General features: G+C 42.9%; 1 protein-coding gene across 3 annotated transcripts in view; it reads right to left on the reverse strand.

Moving 5' to 3' along the window:
- LOC308480348 (FRAS1-related extracellular matrix protein 1-like) overlaps positions 1-19,602 on the reverse strand; it is a 107,976-nt gene that overhangs the window by 64,881 nt on the left and 23,493 nt on the right. For all 3 annotated transcript variants that reach the window (XM_081011710.1, XM_081011709.1, XM_081011711.1), the window contains exons 15-19: positions 18,963-19,056; positions 16,534-16,786; positions 13,340-13,534; positions 6,713-6,898; positions 4,046-4,242 (exon numbers count right to left, since the gene is read on the reverse strand). In XM_081011710.1, coding sequence (XP_080867836.1) covers positions 4,046-4,242; positions 6,713-6,898; positions 13,340-13,534; positions 16,534-16,786; positions 18,963-19,056 — 925 coding nt within the window. The remainder of the gene's footprint in view (positions 1-4,045; positions 4,243-6,712; positions 6,899-13,339; positions 13,535-16,533; positions 16,787-18,962; positions 19,057-19,602) is intronic.

The raw sequence follows: 19,602 nt of genomic DNA on the forward strand, positions 1-19,602 counted from the left end.
GCTCTGGGACACACTTGCTTTTCTGAAAAGAGAAAAAATGATGTGGGTTGTTTAAGCCAACCATGAATTACGAATGCACCTAAGGTTTGTGGAGTATAATGAAGAAAACCGCACCTAATAATGACTAGAGCCTCCATATACTTTTTATATGATTTGGCATTCTATTATGACACATATAGTACAGTGGTACCTCGGGTTACATACGCTTCAGGTTACAGACTCTGCCAACCCAGAAATAGTACCTCGGGTTAAGAACTTTGCTTCAGGTTGAGAACAGAAATCATGCGGCAGCGGCAGGCCCCATTAGCTAAAGTGGTGCTTCAGGTTAAGAACAGTTTCAGGTTAAGAACAGACCTCCAGAACGAATTAAGTACTTAACCTGAGGTACCACTGTAGAACCATCTGTTCCAAGACAACCCTCATAAAAAGCCTGAAGAATCTGGAACTATCTTTTATCAGACACTCAAGCTGATAGCCTTTGTGTTTTATTTTAACTCATGTGCAACTACTCATTCTACATGCCTATTTCATAGTTTTGCCTTTCATCTTTTAATGTTTGTCTGTTGTTATAATTGTTCTCTCTGTTTTAGATACATTATAAAATGAAATACTAATACTAAAATTTACCCCCAAAAAAGGTTTGTGGATAAATGAGATGTTTCGAACAATTTTAGAATGATACTCAGGGTCATTTCCCCCCCCCCCCCCATTATTACAATATGATATACTGTAATGTTTATGCTATACATAAATCAATTTTCAATTACAATAAATTAACTGGTTTTTAAAAAAATAATTCTGTCCCCAATCATCCTTACAATAAACTGTGAGGTAGGTCTCTTTTGAGTTTTACAAAGGCTGCAAGGTAGCAGGTACTAAGCTCTTTTTGGATCCAGGTCAAAGCCAAACAACAGTCCAACCACTGAGACAGGAGGAGTTTGTCCAGATACGTTCTCTTCAAATTCTTTTCATCTTCCTGTGAGTGGTTTTATTTAAGCCTGATGCAGTTTGCTGTTCACTTGAAGGAAGTGCTATCTCTCTCATGTGTCAAGCTCACACATTTATAATCCCTTGCCCCCCTGGAAACACCAATGATGCAATACATTAAGGAGGGTTCAAGCTCCCATTCATCTTCAAACGTTCCATAACCCAGTGTAAAATATTCTCAGGTGCAATTTCTATTGCTTTCAAGTTCAGCCACCATGTGTGCAGCATTAATTCCTCCCTTCACATGTTTCTCATTCAGGGACTTACACCAGCTGAGAACCACATATGGAGGCCCATATTTACTGAGCTTTTATTTTGTGCCATGGAAGTCGACAAGAAACACACACACACACACACACTGCAAATATGGAGTGTTTATGGTGGTGTCCATGCTTACTGGAGACAGAGGATTAAGAAATCGCATCTGCAGCTGCACTATCAAAAATAAATCTGCTTCGTTTCAAGGATTTCATTATCCTAATTCTTCCCCTCACCCCGCATGTTTCCTGTCTAATTTGTCATTAATCATTTAATTCTTCCTTTCCATTCCATTTCCTACTCAAGTCTGAGCTGCATGTACTCCTATTGGACACTGGTAGTTAAACAAGTTACCAGTTTGAGTGCAATAATTCCCTCCCTCCCACCCCTCCCATGGCCGCCTCCTCATTTAAAAAACCATGATGACCAGGTGAGAAACAGCATGCCCCAGGGGCAAGAGCAGTGGGTCACTCTGTCTGGCAAGCTGATGAGACCGGACTCAGCTACATTAGTCAAAAAACATGTTTGACTGCATTATTGTTGTAACAATGTAATTTCTGATTTATTTATAGCATTTCCCCCCTGTGTGTAGATTCACCCACCTTCACCATAGCATGGTGCAGAATTCTTCCCAATGTAGTAATTTCAAGAAGTTATTTTATTAACAAGCAAACACCAATATATGTACAGGATTACTCTTAAGATCCTATTTTTCTTAAAGATGCAGTAACATATATCTGCAGAAGGAAGACACAGAGGAGGGGGAGGCAAGGAGGTTGAGACAGTCTCTGTGCGAAGGGGATCTGAAAAAAGGAGGATGGGTGTATGGATGGACGAAAGGAAAAGGTAGGGAGTGTGCAAAGCGGGCTGAGAATAGGAGAGTGAAGAAAACGGAGTGGAGAGTGTGGCCTGTATGCAAGGAGTAGTTGGGGAAAGGAAGAAGGGAAAAGGGAGTGAAGGTGAAAATGGGGGAATGCAAAGGGGGGTTGTAAACCAGGAAGGAGTGGGGTGAAGATGAAAGCAAGGGTATGGAAGGGGTTGCTGAATAGGAGGGGATGGAGGCTTCATAATCTGGGAATCTTCAGGGACACCACAGTCTTATTCATAAGCAATAAAAAGAAACTTTACACACATAGAATCATAGAATCATAGAGTTGGAAGAGACCACAAGGGCCATCGAGTCCAACCCCCTGCCAAGCAGGAAACACCATCAGAGCACTCCTGACATATGGTTGTCAAGCCTCTGCTTAAAGACCTCCAAAGAAGGAGACTCCACCACACTCCTTGGCAGCAAATTCCACTGTCGAACAGCTCTTACTGTCAGGAAGTTCTTCCTAATGTTTAGGTGGAATCTTCTTTCTTGTAGTTTGGATCCATTGCTCCGTGTCCGCTTCTCCGGAGCAGCAGAAAACAACCTTTCTCCCTCCTCTATGTGACATCCTTTTATATATTTGAACATGGCTATCATATCACCCCTTAACCTCCTCTTCTCCAGGCTAAACATGCCCAGCTCTCTTAGCCGTTCCTCATAAGGCATCGTTTCCAGGCCTTTGACCATTTTGGTTGCCCTCCTCTGGACACGTTCCAGTTTGTCAGTGTCCTTCTTGAACTGTGGTGCCCAGAACTGGACACAGTACTCCAGGTGAGGTCTGACCAGAGCAGAATACAGTGGCACTATTACTTCCCTTGATCTAGATGCTATACTCCTATTGATGCAGCCCAGAATTGCATTGGCTTTTTTAGCTGCCGCGTCACACTGTTGGCTCATGTCAAGTTTGTGGTCAACCAAGACTCCTAGATCCTTTTCACATGTACTGCTCTCAAGCCAGGTGTCCCCCATCTTGTATTTGTGCCTCTCATTTTTTTTGCCCAAGTGCAATACTTTACATTTCTCCCTGTTAAAATTCATACACGATCAGGCAGAGCACAGTGTGATCCCAGAAGGCAGGCTTTAGGCTTAAAGTTACAAAACAGGTTTACCCCATAAGGGAGATGACCTGAGGGACTGCTTAGCTGGCAGCCAGCAGTTCATTCCAGGAAGTTTGCAGGACGAAAATGTGGTGGAAAAGGAAAGAGTAGCAACATGCCTTGTCCTTTTACCAGGTCTGGAAAGGTCACACCCACCCACTAGTAACATGCAAGGAAGGATGCTCCAGGCCAGGAGGAACAGGAAGTTTCGACTGGTGGACCAAACATTCCCTTGCATGTCCACTCTAGGAAAACAAGGAATGTTGTACTTGACTGCTCTCAGTGGATTACATTCCACACATAATTGGGTGGAAGGTAAAAAGAGTGCTTAGCAGTTACAATGTATCAGAAGAGGAGGATACAGGAGATGGTCTGTGCTAAAGGAGGGTTGCAGAAAAGGAGGGAGGAAGAAGGCACAGACATGGGAGTGAATGTGAAAACGGGTGCAAAACGAGGCTACAAAACAAATGGGAGAAACTGGGAGTTTTCTTGACTAGACAGACAATTCAGCAAATAAAGTGTATTGTGGAGGGGTTGGAGAGCAGAGCCCCTTCCCCAGTAAATGACAAATACATTGGAAACCTTTTGGCATATTCTATGGTATTTTCTACATTTCTTCCAATAGCTTTCATGAAACATACATTTAAGACAGATGGCAGAGTACATCTGCACAGAGGTGATATACCTGGCACATCCAATGAATTGCTGTCTACCATGGTCCACCTATTATAACACTGTCCGATATCTCTCATGTTTTTATACCTGGCTTTCATTTTGTGCAAATAGATTACAGAAAGCAAAGAATTGCCGTGGCAGAAGTTCTCAGACTTACTGTTAAGTTCCTAAGTTGCAGGCTTGGGATTTCATCATTTACCGAATCAATGATGATGTAGAAAGGCATTGCCAAAGATTTATGAAAGCCATCACTAACAGACACCATGAAGTGATCAGAGGAGGGTTCTAAATGCTCGTGCTTTGACTGAACGTAATTGATATAACCAGCCTGGAGACTCTGAAAAGTGAACACACCTTTGGAGAGAGTCAAAGTGTTAAAAGCAGAGAATTAAATCCATTCTATTATTTTTCACATTTACTGCTGAGAGTGTATGCAACAGAAGTGAAGGCCAGTCTTGATTCCTTGCCGAGACTCGTATTTCATATTTTAAGTATACACGTAAATCATCTTGCATATACAGCGAAGAACTCTACTGCATATAGCTGGTGTCCATAAGAAAACAGCTTTTGCCATATATAATCTTCCTGTCCATTAAGACTGGGAAGAAGGGAGGGCACCGTTGGACAACCTGATTATTCAGTCCAGTTTTGTTTTTGTTTTCTAAGTGGATTTGTTGGGTAAAAGAGCACTTCAATCTACTTCAAACGCACACAAACCTAACATTTTGGTATGCGACTGAATTGCTCCCACAAAATATTAACAGCCCAGAAGCATCTGAAGAGACATGTGCAGATGGAGTGGATTTTGAAAGGGGCTTCTCAAGTTTCTTCTGCGGTGGTTAGAGTGTCAGACCAGGACCTGGGAGGTAAAGGTAAAGGGACCCCTGACCGTTAGGTCCAGTCGTGGCTGACTCTGGGGTTGCGGTGCTCATCTCGCTTTATTGGCCAAGGGAGCCGGTGTACAGCTTCTGGATCATGTGGCCAGCATGACTAAGCCGCTTCTGGTGAACTAGAGCAGCACACGGAAATGCCGTTTACCTTCCCGCCAGAGCGGTACCTATTTATCTACTTGCACTTTGACGTGCTTTCGAACTGCTTGGTTGGCAGGAGCTGGGACCAAGCAACGGGACCTCACCCTGTCGCTTTGATTCGAACCGCCAACCTTCTGATCGGTGAGTCCTAAGCTCTGTGGTTTAACCCACAGCGCCACCCGCGTCCCTCTAGGACCTGGGAGACCAGTGTTCAAATACCCACTAGCTCATGAAGCTTGGCCTTGGGCCACTCACTTCCCTCTTAGCCTAACCTACCACACAGGGTTGTTATGAGGAAAATATGGAGAGGAGGCAGAAAACTATGCACATCAACTTCAGGTCCTTGGAGGCAAGCTGGGTATAAATGTAACAAACAAATAATACAATATGCCAAATTTGATTTGGATACAAATCTCCTTCAGGCAAAGCCCAACTCAAATTGGGGCTCACACATCAGCTGTTCTTGCCAGTTCCTTGCCTTTCCCAGCAGGCTCCTTCCATTCCAGTTTTTAAAAGCCTGCCGAAAGGTTTTTTTATTCTGCCAGGCCTATTGCAGGTAATTAAGAGTCCACCCTCCACAATAGAATATTGATGCTTATTTTTAAAATTAGTTTTTTAAATTGTTTCTAACTTCTTATGCTTTTATTGTATGATTTTTATCTTCTTAATGTTGCAAACTGCTTTAAAATGTGTTGTGATTTAACAGTATATAAATGCATTTATAAATGAGCAAATAAATAAAATGCCTTACTTTGCAGAAATGAGAAACAGGCAGCAAAGGGTTTTGTGAAAACTGAAAACGGTGCACAGAGCATGATTTCCTTCTGCTAATCAAAACCCAAACTCTTGGGCAGGAAATGTCCCTGCAGAAAGGTTCCACTGTGCTGATTGCAGTGAGGGGCAGATTTAGGGCTGAGCTGAGGAGATGTTTTCTCAAAGCATAAGTTAGCCTAGTTGGCGCTTTACCAGCTTTGGGAAGGAGGTGAGTGGGGCTCTAGGACCCTACCAGAGCCCTCACACCCCCTTCCCAAAGCAGGCTCCCTCCTTACCCATCCTTTGGGAAGGTACCACATTTTGGCTTCACACAGGGCACCATAGCACCCAAGTCTGCCACTGTAGCAGTCTTCTGCCGCCTACTGCCCTCTCCATCTTCCCTAAAGTAGAGAGAGAGGAGAGGGGAAGGTGGAACCAAACACACAGTCTTGCTCTGCTTACACCTGGAACCTATACATGGAAGCGGGGGACTCCAGGGGAAATCCGTTGTCCAACTTTCTGTGGAAACATAGGAGATTCTAGGGAAGTGGCAAGTTCTCTGATACATTACCTAACCCTGTATATGAGCATTTTGTGCTCATAAGTTAAGCATGGGTCTACTTTCTGAATCAGTGTAGCACAGATGGGGGTGGGAAGCATTTGAATATAAATCTTTTGTGGGAGGGAGTGGGGTGTGTTTCTTGAAAGGCTCCTTCAGATCCAGAGTCACGTAAGCTTTTTCCTTCCTTAGATCCAGAGTCACTTAAAATATATACTCCCCCCCACCCCCCAAAAAAGCTTAAGAAAATGTAGAGAAAGGCGATGACAGCCTAGAAATCATTTCAAAGCAACCTTAGTTCTTTGGAATGTATCTACAGGGATAATGAAAAACACCAAAACCATATTTTGGCCCAATATTTGTGTTTGGGCCTGGGGGAGAGTCTAACCTTGTACTTATCAGTTTCTCCTTCATAATTGTTGCCCGTGAGTGTTGAGGCCGGGGGGGGGGGCAGAAGTAGAGCAACAAGTCTGTAACTCACTTATATTAACTCCAGCATTGCTCTTCTCATGTCCAGGTGTAGGAAGAATGTTCTCCAAGTATCCATACTGAGGACTGGTTTCCAAGAAGAAAGTTAGCTCCTCTGGAGTTGTGTCTTCATCTGAGGCATCCAGATATTTTAAACTGATGCATGCTGACGACCCCTCTTCCACCACAAACATCTCCCCTTGAGAAAAGGGCAGAAGAAGAATGTTATCCACAATAATCCCAACTCTACTTTGTTCATAACTAAGAGGCTGCTAAGTCATCACAGCCTGCCTGTCTAGCACCTCAACATAATCGGCTATTGATCCAGTCAGTAGCTGCTGAGAAAAGCACTAGTTTCAGCTCAAGATAACTTACTCAGCAGTATTGGGCTGCTGTGTATCTCTAGATGGTAGCAAACATTAAGCAGTCATTCTTCTCACAGTGCCTGACAGGTGTGGAAAGCTATAAAGCATGGGTTCAATTGATATTTGCATAATCCAAACTATTCTCCTCTAATCAATTTCTATGATGTTTATATAGCTTGGTGTTCAAAATAGATGCAATCAATGATGTAGCTAAATTGCTTTAAACTCCCCTTTGTAAAATTTGACTATACCACAGGGTTGGAGGTATGGGGCAATGTTATAATTTCCATGACCTCACCCCACACACAGCTCCACAGGCAGAACAGAATCTGACAAGTCACCTGTCCAGGCTTTCTGCACAAGGAAGATACAATGCTTCTTATAAGGAATGCACCGGAGTGCAGAAAAGACAGTGGTAAAAGTCTTGGACAAGTCACAGAAACAATTTGCACAAAATGAACAACCGCAAATAGAATATTGGAATGCAGTGAGGGGTCAAGATGTTGTGAAGAGCCATGAGTAGGGAATGTCAAGTTGGAGGTTAGCAACATTTTGTAATTTAAGAATTAATGATACGCAAAATAAATCCTTTTGAAGCATAATATTTCTTACAAATTCATATTGCTTTCATAATGTGCAAAGTAATGCACATTATAAAGTAATGTGCAAAGTATATGTAAGACTCTGTAAGGCTTCAAAGAATCCACCCCACCCACCCACAGCAGGTTGCCAGGAATGGATAAGACAAGGAAGTTCTTACCAATGTTGTTTATTCAATATTCACAGAGAGAGGCTTGAAAATGCAGCCTCCTAGAGTAATGGTGTTGCTCCAAGTGACACCCCACCTCCTCCGTCTCTCCCATTATACGTCATCCCTACAGTGGTTGATCTGTGCCTTCTGCCTCTGAGCTCTCTGCTCTCCTACTTTCAGTGCCCACCAGGTTCTGGGAGAAGGCTTTATAAAGACACTGAGTCTGTCAGCTGTCTCTCCCCTGGTGCTGCTTCTTCTTCTTGCTCCTCTCCCATCATTTCCCAGCTTTCCCCCTCTTCTGCCTCTGAACTGTTACAACAAAGCACTGTTGTAAATCTATACTGTCTTCCTCTTCTCTGGAATGGTAAGGCTGGGGAGGCGGCCTCCACCATTCCTCCTCTGTCCAGTCCCTGATAGTCTCGGGATGAATAACACTTTCTTAGATCATTCACCCTCTCAACCACCCTGTCAGAAAGGGAAGCATCAAATCTATTTAACAGAGATTGAATTGACATTTAAAGATGGCAGCTTGTATGTACATTCTAGGGCTAGCAACTGAACCAAATTCTCCAACACTGTCCATAGGCAAGTTAGTTGCTTGTGGAAAACAAGGGAACCCCCAGGGGAAGAAGGCTCAAATCCAGGGGATTGGTGGTGGGATGATGATGCATGGTCAGAGAGAAGAGGGAGCAGACTGGGAGGAAGAGGTGCGGGAAGCTGAAGAGATAACATGGTTTAGTGAGCAGGAAGAGGCTGTGGCAGAGGCGGAAGCAGAGGCTGGAGAGGAGTGGGGCCAAGAGGCAGAGATGAGGCACACTGCTGAAGAAGCCAGGGAGTCTCCCCCTCCTGCTTTGACCAGCTCCCCTCCGCCCTGGTCTCCCAGAACTTGCAGAGGTATGAAGAGGATAGAGCAAAGACAGACTATGCAAAGAAGCCTCAGGTTGCTTGGGAAGGACCCAGGAGAGGAGGAGACTTTGGGAACTGTGGGAAGGCAAGAATCTTCAGTTCTTGCAACTTCCTCATTGGGGCAAGACCTCCTGGGAACAGATTTGCTGTGCTTATTAGGCATGATCTGCTTTTATTCCTTTGAATAAGGAGTTAAGTTCATTGATGCCTTTTGAGTTATTGATGATCTGCACCAGACTCCTGCCCTGGCACCTACATACACACAGTGAATCATAACTCCGGATTTGCCTATATAGATTGTAGCAAGGTTTCATTTCTAGATTTCATTCAACGAACCAATGTGACCTCAGTACTATCAACTAACACCAACCTCACCTCAGTTTGCTCATTTACCAATAAATAAATAAATAAATAAATAAATAAATAAATAAATAGTTATAGTTGCATGCCCACTATTGGGATACATAATTTTTTGACACATGCTAAGCACTAGTAGCTTCTGCTACAGACAATAAACAATGCCTCGCCCTGGAGACAGGCATGATAGCTACATGCCTTGCTGTCATAGAGGCAGGATTGCATTTAATTTCTTTATTAAATGACTGTTGCACTTAATTAGTTAAGAAAGAACAGCTTTATTTCATTGCTAAGCAAGTGTAAATAACCTGCTTTTTAAAATAGTGATAGTAACAACCCAGAACTACAAAATTGGGAAGCAATGAGTCAATGAATAAAGCTACAAATATCATGTTGCTGAATTCCTTCTGCTAAGAGGGAGCCTGCACAGATGGAATGGAGCTGTGTCACCAGTGACCTTGCTCACTCTTCCGCACCAGTTGAATTTTTCCAAGTTCTAGCCTTCTATTGGAACTATGGAATTTCCAATCTCAGTTGTATTGTGCCTTACCAGTGTGAAGCTCAGGAAAAAACAACATTACTATATCGTAACCTAGAAATGCCTCTTCTTCGTTCTTTTTTTACTCCTAGATATCATATTGTGTAGGTACGAGTGTACAAACATGCAAGACCCTAGCTTGATCTAGTTAGAGATCCCAGGTGAGAAAGCTTCTGACCAAGATTCTTGTGAGCTGAGTTTGAGACCCGTTTTCCAGCATACTGTGCTAACAATCATTGTCCATTTGACAGAGGTGGGCAAAGCAACATAAAATCATGAGTTAGTTCAGAGCTGAAGTCACTGACTTTTCTCAGAATCACCCTCACCAGAGACCTGCCACAATCATAGCACAGCTAAATGCATTTAACTGCATTTTTCCAGATTTCTAAAAATTCACAGAATAATGCAGAAATGTGATGGGAGAACACATGTAGAAGGGAAATGGAGCAGAAATAGACTGCTCCTTCCTTCCCTCCCCAACCCCAAAGAACTTAAATATTCCAGACATCAAGCTAAATTTAATGCAAGCCAAAATACTTAGTTGAATGAAATATTGTTTTTTATCTGTGAATAATACATCCACTACTAACTGGAAAAACTTGGTTTAGATGCTGTCTGTTTTCAAATACTAGGAACTAAACCATCCAAGATGTTGAGCAACAAATGAAGTCACAGCAAAACAGCACTGTCTGCAAACAAGAATCTTTTTCTGCTAATTTATTAGCCAGCTTCATGTTCGATTTCTGAAGCTTCAAATGGATGGTTAAAATACTGAAATTTCAGTGACACTCCATTTTGGTAGTCCAAAAGAGACTCGGGTGCTCCAAATCCATCTTTCGCAGTAAAATGCTGACCCTAATATTTTGTACTTGGATTTTCAGAGGCAAACCCTATGCCAAACATTTTTTTTTTTGTACATCTGTGTTTAGCAATGGATCCAGATGGAGATCTAGTTATGGATTAGGATTCAAAGTACAAAAATCCCACACCAGCCTGCACTGGAAAAAAAAATGTGCATTCATATAACACGGGGCATAAATTAATTGTGAAAATTAATTTCACTTAGTATTATATTGAGACTGCATTAAGACCATCTCAGAGTCATTCTCACTATGATGATCTTGGGCTGCATTTATCCTGATTTTCTAAGGTTTAGCCAACGTGGCAAAACCCCACTTTGGCAGGCAGCATTGCATCCAGTCCCAAGAGTTTTGTGGATTCCATTGCCACCCAGACAGAAACCAGAAAAACTAGTCAGCTCCCAAGACTGTGTTCTACACACCAGGGAACAGAGATAGGTAAATCTGTCATTTTCAATTACTCTTAATGTCCCTTTTTCCTAATCTTCCGTTATCCACATTTCCATATCCATTTGCATTGGGGGAAAAGATGTCATCCAGGAAATTCACCAGCATTGCATAGTGAATTTCTCCCAATATGCAATTTTGTATGCGGTTTTGCTCAATATACAAGTTTTGCAAAGTAAATATATATATGTATTTTTGTGTGTTATTTTCACTAATATATGCATTTTGTCCAATAAATGTATATTTGTACACATTACTTGACTGCAGAGCTGCATTGCAAAATTTAGAGAAGCCTGAATTTTGAAATTTGTGTGTGTTTCAGTTTGCGTATTGTTTTGGAAAGTGCTCATTAGGCCCGTCAGCTTGGTCCTGGGACCGTGGGTGCCCAGGGCCATGCGTGCTGGTGGGTGTGCTGACATTGGTCAAACATGCCCCTGCGGGGGTATGCACGGCCCCAGCACAAAAATTTGTGGGTGCCCAGCCCCTTCATGGGAAATGTTGTGGGGGCTGCTTAAACGTTTGCTACTATGTAGAAACCAATAACCCTTCATTAGCATAGCATGAGGAATAGAACCTCTTATACTTCCTGACTGGCTTTTACACAAGACCTGCCTCTTGCTCTTGTACATTATTGATTGGTCCACATCACCAGGAGTGGGTGGGAAATCCTGAAGGGTTTCGATTTTTATTTTACTTTTAGATAGGTGGCGGTGTGGGTTAAACCACAGAGCCTAGGACTTGCCGATCAGAAGGTCGGTAGTTTGAATCCACGTGACGGGGTGAGCTCCCGTTGCTCAGTCCCTGCTCCTGCCAACCTAGCAGTTTGAAAGCACGTCAAAGTGCAAGCAGATAAATAGGTACCGCTCTGGCGGGAAGGTAAACGGCGTTTCCGTGTGCTGCTCTGGTTTGCCAGAAGCGGCTTAGTCATGCTGGCCACATGACCTGGAAGCTGTACGCTGGCTCCCTTGGCCAATAAAGCGAGATGAGCGCCGCAACCCCAGAGTCGGTCACGACTGGACCTAATGGTCAGGGGTCCCTTTACCCTTTACCTAGGTGTGCCCAAGACCTCTTTTGTGTTCTTTCTTTTGGTTGGTTAAACTCCCAACAGTGTCCTCAGTGGCTTCTTCCCTATACATTTACCTTTAAGAGAGGTACAGCTGATTTCTTCAGTTTAGGTTTTGAGAGTGAGTTACACACACACCTCAAACTGTTTTCCTTGGCTTTTAATTGAAAGGTTTGATTGTGTAAACTGCTGTGAGGTTTCTGTGGGCCTTTAATTTTATTAACTGACTGTTTTATTGCAAATTAAATTGCATGTTTTACTGTCTGTTTTTATTGGAACTGTGTATTTGTTATTAATGTAAGCCGCATTGGGAAGGCCATCGACTTGAAAGGCAGCCTAGAAATATCTAAAACAAATAAACAAACTGCAAATTGGGTGAATGAGCAGAGAGAGAATAAAAAGAAGCAAATCAGATCAAGTGTTAAATGCAAAGTAAGGCAAAAATTCTAACTTGACTCAGAATTTATTGAAACTACTCAGGAAAGAAATCTAGGGTCATAATAGACCAGCAAGCTGAAATCACTGGCTTAGTGTGTAGCAGGAATGACATTCATCTGTGATGAAGATGAAGTTGGAATATTGTGTATGGGGTATTTGGGGAGGCCCTCCAAAAATTTATACCAACATGGTCACATGCCCTTAGCCCCATCCTCAATGCCACATCTACTTCCTCAAAGAACCATGCATCGCCCACATTTGTCTGAAGTAGAAGTCCAACAAACGAGCTCCTACTCACACATAGGGGCTATACCTGCACCACCAGATTAACACCTTACATGAGTAATACCCTACAAGTGAGCAACACATGGACATTAGAATTAGTTTATTCAATTTAATGCCATAAGATTAAGTCAGATCCAAAGATTAATCTGTCAATAGCTGTAACGATGATAGAATAAGGAACCACAGCTTGGAGCTAGTGTCTCCCTAAATACCAGATTTTAGGGGCATGGAATGGAGGAATGCTGTTCTCTTCAGGCTCTGTTTGAGGTGGTGGCAAGCAATACCTAACATTTCTGTCTGTCTCTGTGTGTGCTTTTCTATTAAAAAATAAATCAATTGGAAACTGATTCTACAAGTTGACGAGGTTTGTAAAATCTCATGCTTGAACCTAGGTTCAGGTCACACATAGCAGATAGCTACTAGTTCTGTTTAACTTATGCAGCTGTGCACCGGAAAGGCTCAGCTTGCAATCCACATTCCACAGAACTCGTAAAGCAACCTTCCCGCTGATTTAAACAGCTCTAGGTTACTCAGTGAAGAGCAAACTGTGCAATCTGAACCCCAAAAGGATAAAGTCAAGATTTTAACCTCAGTGCTTTGAAGAGAAGAAGCGGTTTAGTAAATACATACCAGTTTGAATGGTTGGCCTCTGGTTGTTAATGGGCACCACAGAGATGTTTAGATCATACACTGGAAAACTGGGATGAAGTGGTACAGGTGGTGGGAAATTTGCTTCGGCACAACAACCATCCACTGTTCCAGCTTCTCCATCTGAGATTATCAAAGTTACGCTGTCCGTGAGATAACTATGACCTATTTCTCCTCCTGGAAAACACATACACACAAATTAAGGTGCTTTAAATAAGCTACCAGCTTTAAAATAAGCATGAGGTAGTAACTTTCCCCAACCCCACCCCATGGCGGACAATAAGAGAGCGGTAAGGGGATGGGTTTGGGTTTAAGACATTTGCACACAGGAAATGGAGTCATTGTCTTAAGCAGCCTCAACTGGTGGTTCACATATGTAATAAAATGTGTTGCCACCATTTATGTTAAAGCAGCCACTGGTTAACATCACACAGATGCCCATCTTGTCAGAAGGTTACCCTATAGTAAAAGGTGCAGAGTCTGCACAGCACACAGCACAAAGTAAATAAAGCCTAGTTGCACTTAGCAAGCTCTCTATTGTAATGCACAATTTTAAATAAATCATATTTATGGCAGACAGTGCATCAGGAGACGAACAATGAGAATTATCACTTTGTTTAACATGCATTGTGCATACATTACAATACAAGCAGAAAACCAAAATCTAATTCACTATAAATTATGTTCTACAGAGTGCTAGACTTTATAATTTAAGCAGTTTTCTTTTTTCTCTCATTTCTTTAAAAAAAAAACAAAAACAGTGGTCAGACATGCCCCACCTTCTCACACAGGTTTCTGCTTAAGAAAAACAAAACAAGTCTAGGAAATGACACCACCACCAGGCATCTTGTACAGTACAGTTCAGAACGCATAAGAGCAGATTAAGGACCTTGTAGTCGTCTGTAGCACTAGGCTGTGGCTTTCAGGATAGACATACGTTATTTTACAACAGCTTGAAAAGAAAAGAAAGAAATCACCAGGCTGAATATTTATGTAAAAAATCAAAAGTTATTTACCGTATTTTTCGCTATATAAGACGCACCTAGTTTTTGGAGGAGGAAAACAAGAAAAAAATATTCTGAATCTCAGAAACCAGAACAGCAAGAGGGATCGCTGTGCAGTGAAAGCAGCAATCCCTCTTGCTGTTCTGGCTTCTGGGATAGCTGCGCAGCCTGCATTCGCTCCATAAGACACACACACATTTCCCCTTACTTTTCAGGAGGGAAAAAGTGAGTCTTATAGAGCAAAAAATACGGTATGTAAAAATCAAAAGTATAGTTGAGTAAGCAAGGGGGCAGAGAAATCCCAGTCCTGCTGGCTATTACGGCTTGAGGGGAGAGGGACAAATCCATGTATTTTCAGCACAACTATTCTCTGACCTGCTTTGCACATCACATTAAGCCAAACTATGGTTTACCATGACTGCACATACATACTGGCTTCCAGAGAGGAGCTTGCACTCACGTTCCTCTTCCCTGGCCCTTTTAGCTCAGCACAGCGTGGCAGCTAAGCTATAGCTAGGGTTAAGCAGTCTCCTCCTTAAGCGCATTCTGTATCCAAGAGCAAACCTTGGCTACAGGTCATGGTTGAGGAGGGCAGAAATCAGCATATCAGCCTAACCTGGGATCTTGGTTAAGTCAAAACCTGGTTTAGCAAAACCTGCACCACACTGAGCTACGAGGATCAGGGAGGAGCTAAGAAGGTGAAAGCTCCACCCTGGGAGTCAGCACATTTGTGTGGCAACTGTAAGCCGTGGTCTGGCTCAGCATGATATACAAATGCGGCATCTGTAAATAGAAATGCATGGTAGTGCAAGACTCGGGGAAGCACACACACAACGTCTGTGCTGACTGCAGAGAGACAAATGAAAAACAAAAACGATTTGTGCTCATTATGCATAGATATCCCACCTCAAGCCTGCATTTCCATATATGAAACCACCATGTGGCGATTATCTTGCTACTTGCCAGAGGGACAAGCTACAAATTCAACAGGACTAGGCAGAAGAGGGGAAGGAGGTCAAGAGAGGAGGAGGCAGAAAGGTGGGGTAAAGACAACCAAGAAAGGAAACTGAGCCACTCAGCTACAACCCATCCTTATGGTCACAGTACACCCCATACATTACGGAGTGCTGGCAGACTTAAGAAGGAATCGCATCCATTCTGAAGGAGCTCCAATGGCCCACTAATTTTCCTGAGAAAGATTTAAAGGCATACTTAATTCTTGAAACTAAAATTAATGAGATTTAAAATGCTTACCTCTGGCTAAATTGCGCACATATTTTAATAAAAAGTTAATCAGTAACTAAATATGCTGACCAGATGATTTTGAAGAAAAAGATATTTAAAAAAAACCAAGGTGGCATTTTCATAGGCAGGTTCCTTTAAAGTTGCTTGCGGGTTGCACCTATTTTTTTAAAAAAAAGACCTTGTCGCCACTAGGGGGGAAATGCTCAAAATAGAAGAGTGAATAAAAGAGATAAGTAAATTCATCACACTAAACATAAGGCTAGTGTTTGGGAAGTTGCGTAGTAGGCCAGGTTCAAGGTTCTGGCATTAATTTACAGGTCCCTTAACAACTTGGGTCAAGGATACCTCAGGGATCCCTTATATTCCTGCACAAACACTGATATCTTCAGGGGAATAACTGTTAGTGACTCAGATGCCCAGCTTCTATCCACAATGACTGGTTTTATGGCATGTATCCACAAGGACCCCTTCATTCAGTATTGTGGGCCCAATTTTATGAAACTGCCTTCGAGTTGAAGTCAGACAAGCCTCCACCCTGTTGAATTTCCAGAGCCTACTGAATACATTTTTTTTTTTATTCGAGCAGACTTTCTCAATGAATTCTGATTTTATAGTTTTAGCTCATTTCTAGTCTTTGTCTTCTGTATACCACTGTGATTAAGTGGACAGCTGAGCCGCATGAGAGACTTGGGAGCAGAAGCAGCAGCCCGAGTTTCCTAGTATGGCATGTTCTCGTGGGAAATAAAATTATTGATCATGAATGAAAACACAACGTGGAAAACCTCTCTGTACAAAATAATAAAGCTTAAAGCAAAGATTAGTCTGCAAAAGGCACTCATTAAGGAATATAAGAGGGTATACCTAGTAAAGTGCATGGACACCTGGAAGAGACTGTTGAAAGTAAACACAGCTGCTGCTGCTAATTACCTGTGTGCACATAGGAGATGGATCCTTGAGTGATGTCATGTTGAGAGAACTTCTCCACCACAAAACCATCCTTTTGAATAACCCCATGCTTTGGAGCCCTGGCAATCATATAGATGAGTCTGGAATCTTCACTGTCAGCATCTGTTGCATAGAGGTATTCAGCCGTGATGAAGACTCGCTCTCCTTCCAGGCACTCCAGACTTGATCTTAAACCAGATTGCAGCTCTGGTGGCTCATCATTTACTGGTATGATCTTGAATGAGGGAGAAAGAGGAGACATAACACATGGCTGGAAGGAAGGCCAAGAGACTGTTTGAATGTCTTAAACTAGTGCCCTCAATTAAGATGGCATATCCAAAAATTCCATAGTTGTGTCTTGCAAAAACTGCAATCTGCCAGGCGCTTGCTTTTGCTAGATTGGTACATCATTCATGTTGGCCAGCTGATCTACAACTGCGCTAGTTCTTTGATCAACATCAATATTTTATTCTGAAGAGTCAAGTCTCTTCCAGGCCAGTGGTAGCATGGATCCCCAACAAACATTTTATTGGCCACTGTTTGTCACAGTAGCCACAGGCAGGGGGCACAATTCCCCATATTTGTACCAGCGGGGAACTGAAGTTTGTCTTAAACCAAAAGTTGAGGAAGAAGGAAAATAAACTGAGCTTGAATCCTGACTAGATGTAGGCATTCTGGCCAAGTGGTTCTCGTGCCTAAGAAACTGGCCTCTTGTTGGCTGGATGAGGTTGCAGGTATGGTGCTTCTGGATCCAGCCCTGTCACTGGAGGTCCAGGTCACCTCAATGGCTAGAAGCACCTTTGACCAGTTGCAATCAGGGGAGTTTGACCATCATAGTTCAGGCATGGTTGACTTCAAGGAGGAATTACTGCAATGCACTCGATACAGGGCTTCCCTTGCACTTGATCCAGAAGATGGAATTGGTGCAAAATGCTGCAGCACGGCCACTGACAGGAGTGAGACCCTGTCACATATAACAACCCTCCTCAGAGACCTGGACTGGTTGCCTATTTGCTCTTTGGTCTGTGGAACCGGCACTGCTACAGGTGCCACCTAATACTCATTCCACACATTTAAGAAATCCATCTTTTACTGTGGCAGCACCTACACTTTGGAACCCCCTGCCTACAGACACCTTCAGCATACGCTTCAGTGCTACTGTTTACTTTAACCATCTTTTCAACCGTTTTCAACTGTCAGTGTACATGTGTCAGGCGTTGAGTATCCTCTCCTCCCCCAGTAGCCTCAGAGACAAGAAGAACAAACAGTTTGTATTTCATGGTTTTTTATTTAGTCATCTGGTTGCAAGACAAAAGATCCATGTCTCCACGCATAGAAGACATTGGCTGCTCTGAGTCCCTCTTCTTCCATCCCCAACATCATTCTGAAACCCTACGGAAAGTGACAGGAGGCACATCCCTCCACATTCTGTTCTTGAATGCGGAGGGACCCGCAAGCCCTTGGACTAGGAGGGTCTCCCATACTCTCCAGGGAGGTCTCTGCTGGCTGTTCTCTCACTTCTCTCTCTTCCTCAACTATCTCACAACTAGGCATTTCCTCATTCAGCTGTACATCATCCCTGTCTCCCTCTCCTCCTGAAACTGCTGGAGACAAGCAGGGAGAAACTTCCCACCCCCCTCCTCTTCTGAGAGGAGCCGATCAGACTGAGGGCACATTTCCCATTCCTCCTGTTCAGTCCAGTCCCTGACAACATGTTTTATTTATGTGGATGTAAACCGCTTACAGGCGGTTCTTCTTCTTTTACAATCGAACAGTATACAAATTTGTTAAATAAATAAATCAACATGGTTAACGCATAGCATAGCTCATGCTGGCCCTGGAACTGTCTATCTACCATGTAAACATGTGTGTGATTTTTAGGGAACAGAATTCCACAAATAATTGACCCAAATTATATTAAAATTGCCTCTCTACACACATAAGTGTACTCATGTCTGAAAGTATGGATGCCAATTTCAAGAAAATGCATCCTCATTGTGCATGATATGGAGCCCCACTGAGACAAAAACCCCAAACATCTGGGATTCGGCATAGGGTGGGGCAGCATGCATTAGAGAAGCATTCAGCTCATGACTCCCCATTGCAATGCAACTTCAGTCATTCCCTGTCCTCTCCTTTCTCCCCCCTTTATATATCTGGCAACAGTCCTGGTTTTAAATATGTAGGTCTACTGCAACCACAACTAAATTGGCCTTGACTTGGTAATCTAGAGGCATCATGAACCTATTTAATCCAGGCATAAAACCTAATCTAAATGGAGAACTTGGTGTGAATCTAAAGGGAAGATTAATGAAAGTTAAAAACCTACTTGGTGAAGCTGAATAAGCCAGTACGTGATTAATACCTTTCAATTATACGCTGGTAAAGTTCATTGCTGAGTTGGTTATTACCTTTACTCTCAGTGTTCCATCTGCAGTGTTAAATCCATCTGTTGCTGAAAATATTATTCTGTCTTCAAGGGTTTCTGAACTGTCATGCTGATACCTTTTAAACACAATTACAGAGGAGTTGGGCATTCATTCATTAGAGGCTGGAACAAGCAAGCTGGGAAAGAACAAGGGCCATCAACTTCCATATTTACAGCTCATAGCCTTGACACACTTGGGTCTTGGCCACATCTCCACTTGAGAGAATCTCCTCGGCTCTAGCAGGATTCAGTGATGCTAAATGAGTTACATCAGCTGGCGATATGGGAATATGGCAATGACCACAATGCATTTTTTTTTCTTGGAGAGAATTCAGAGATAAGGAACAGCTGTTGGCTTACTCTGACATGCATCTACATGGGAGCTATATAAACAAACCCAGGTAACAGGAAAGATTTGGGACATGAGAATCTGCTCTATACTGAGCTAGACCATTGGTCCATTGTCTAAAACAGGGGTGCGAATTTCTCCCCAGACTACCCCCCACAGATATCCCACCCCCACCCCCAGGCCACATCTCCCCCAAGCTCTGCTTTTGCACCTGGCTGGCATTTGCCCTTCAACTCAGGTGACAAGAGTGTGCAGAAGCCAACCTACTGCACAG

This window comes from Podarcis pityusensis (genome assembly GCF_964106645.2).
Source record: "Podarcis pityusensis genome assembly, chromosome: 6".
Classification (NCBI taxonomy): Eukaryota; Metazoa; Chordata; class Lepidosauria; order Squamata; family Lacertidae; genus Podarcis; species Podarcis pityusensis.